Source organism: Cucurbita moschata, unplaced genomic scaffold (genome assembly GCF_002738365.1).
Source record: "Cucurbita moschata cultivar Rifu unplaced genomic scaffold, Cmos_1.0 Cmo_Scf00002, whole genome shotgun sequence".
In the NCBI taxonomy this organism is placed as follows: Eukaryota; Viridiplantae; Streptophyta; class Magnoliopsida; order Cucurbitales; family Cucurbitaceae; genus Cucurbita; species Cucurbita moschata.
This window is the reverse complement of record NW_019268518.1, coordinates 531,443-532,846: the sequence shown is the minus strand read 5'-3', so window position 1 is coordinate 532,846 and position 1,404 is coordinate 531,443. Positions and strand designations below refer to the sequence as shown.

Below are 1,404 nucleotides of genomic sequence, written 5' to 3'. Positions count from 1 at the left end.
TAATCATAGGTAATCTATAGGCTTCAAAGGTGGGCTCTATGTGATGTACTTAATGAGAGGGGAGACTCTATAGTCATGGGTTTATAAGTAAGGAAGTCAAAACAAAGTCACAAGAGTTTATGCTCTAGACAATATAATACTATTGTAGACAATATCATAGCTTTATTTCAATTCATAAATTCATGATTCTCTCGCAAACTTTATTACCATTCATAAAATTTTTAAAACCAAATCTCTTCAAACCACCCAAGAATCATAAGGCTTTTCCCCAATATAGTTGCTAGGAGGATCGTAATTGCAAACAACAAACTGAGAATTAGCCTTATAGGGCACTCTAGCACATCCAAGCCGGACCGAGCTTTGCCACACCATCTGAGTGTAGTGCCCACATTCACCACCCACGCATTTATTCGACGCATGATCATACAACGGCTTCTCGTTCGTCCATAGCTTCACCGCATCCGCCCCGGTGAACTCAGGGTAGTAGCCCACGGCTATGTTTTCCCCGTACAGCCTGGTTGAGTGAATCATGGCGCAGTCACCATTTCTTTTTTCCGCAGAGGCTTGAGCATACGCGGCCACAGTGTTGCTCCATTGCATGGGGCCGACGCCTACCTGGGCTCGTGCTCGGTTATGAAGCGCGAGGTAGTCACCGGGGGCGTTTTGAGCATTGGTTAGGGCGAGGAGGAAAATGAAAGTGGCCATGAAATCGGCCATGATCGGAAGGGTTTGAGTCCACATAATTCCGATGACAGATGAGATGAAGATTGAGAATGAGGGAATGATTTATATAGAGATGGAAAACATAATACGGAATGTGATGGGGAAAACCATGAATTATGAACTAATTATGCCATGCTTGGGAATTCAAAGAGAATAAATTCATTCTCGGTTCCATGTTTAATTACGGGCTAGATTTTTTATTTGGATTAGGTTCAAATAAATGAAAATTTTCTAGATTCAGCTAGTTTATGAATTTTTTTTAGGATTCACGAAACTTAATCCACTTGATTATGGTTAATCTTAAAAGATACCTTTTTACTTGTAGGTATATATTTATTGTTTTATTTTGTTTCATAATGTTATTTATTTATTCTTCTCCAATTTTTGAAAATATATATTAAAATTGAATTGGTTAATTAAATGTTCAAAAATAAATAAATAATGTTAATATTTTCTTAAAATTTTGAGTAAATGAAATGAAGTAATTTAACCTAAATTTTTTATAACCTATTTAGATTGGGTATATTATATAACAAAAATTTTGGATTAAAAATATTTACTACTAATTGAGTTATGAATTTTTGTATTTCTTTTTTCTTTTTTTAAAAGGAACCGTAACTCAAAACATATATTCATGGATGAAATAAAACCTTCTACCTCTCGGTTAATAGAATATTTTAA

At 35.1% G+C, this 1,404-nt stretch overlaps 1 protein-coding gene across 1 annotated transcript; it reads right to left on the bottom strand.

Annotated features, from left to right (window-relative positions):
- Positions 1–237: 237 nt before the first annotated feature.
- On the bottom strand, positions 238–717 carry LOC111460155 (basic form of pathogenesis-related protein 1-like). The gene has a single exon (XM_023103284.1). The coding sequence runs from the start codon at positions 715–717 to the stop codon at positions 238–240; it is 480 nt and encodes a 159-aa protein (XP_022959052.1).
- Between the last annotated feature and the right edge of the window lie 687 nt (positions 718–1,404).

Coding starts and splice junctions, on each gene's coding strand:
- LOC111460155 (XM_023103284.1), bottom strand. CDS start 717: ATGGCCGATTTCATGGCCACTTTCATTTTCCTCCTCGCCCTAACCAAT.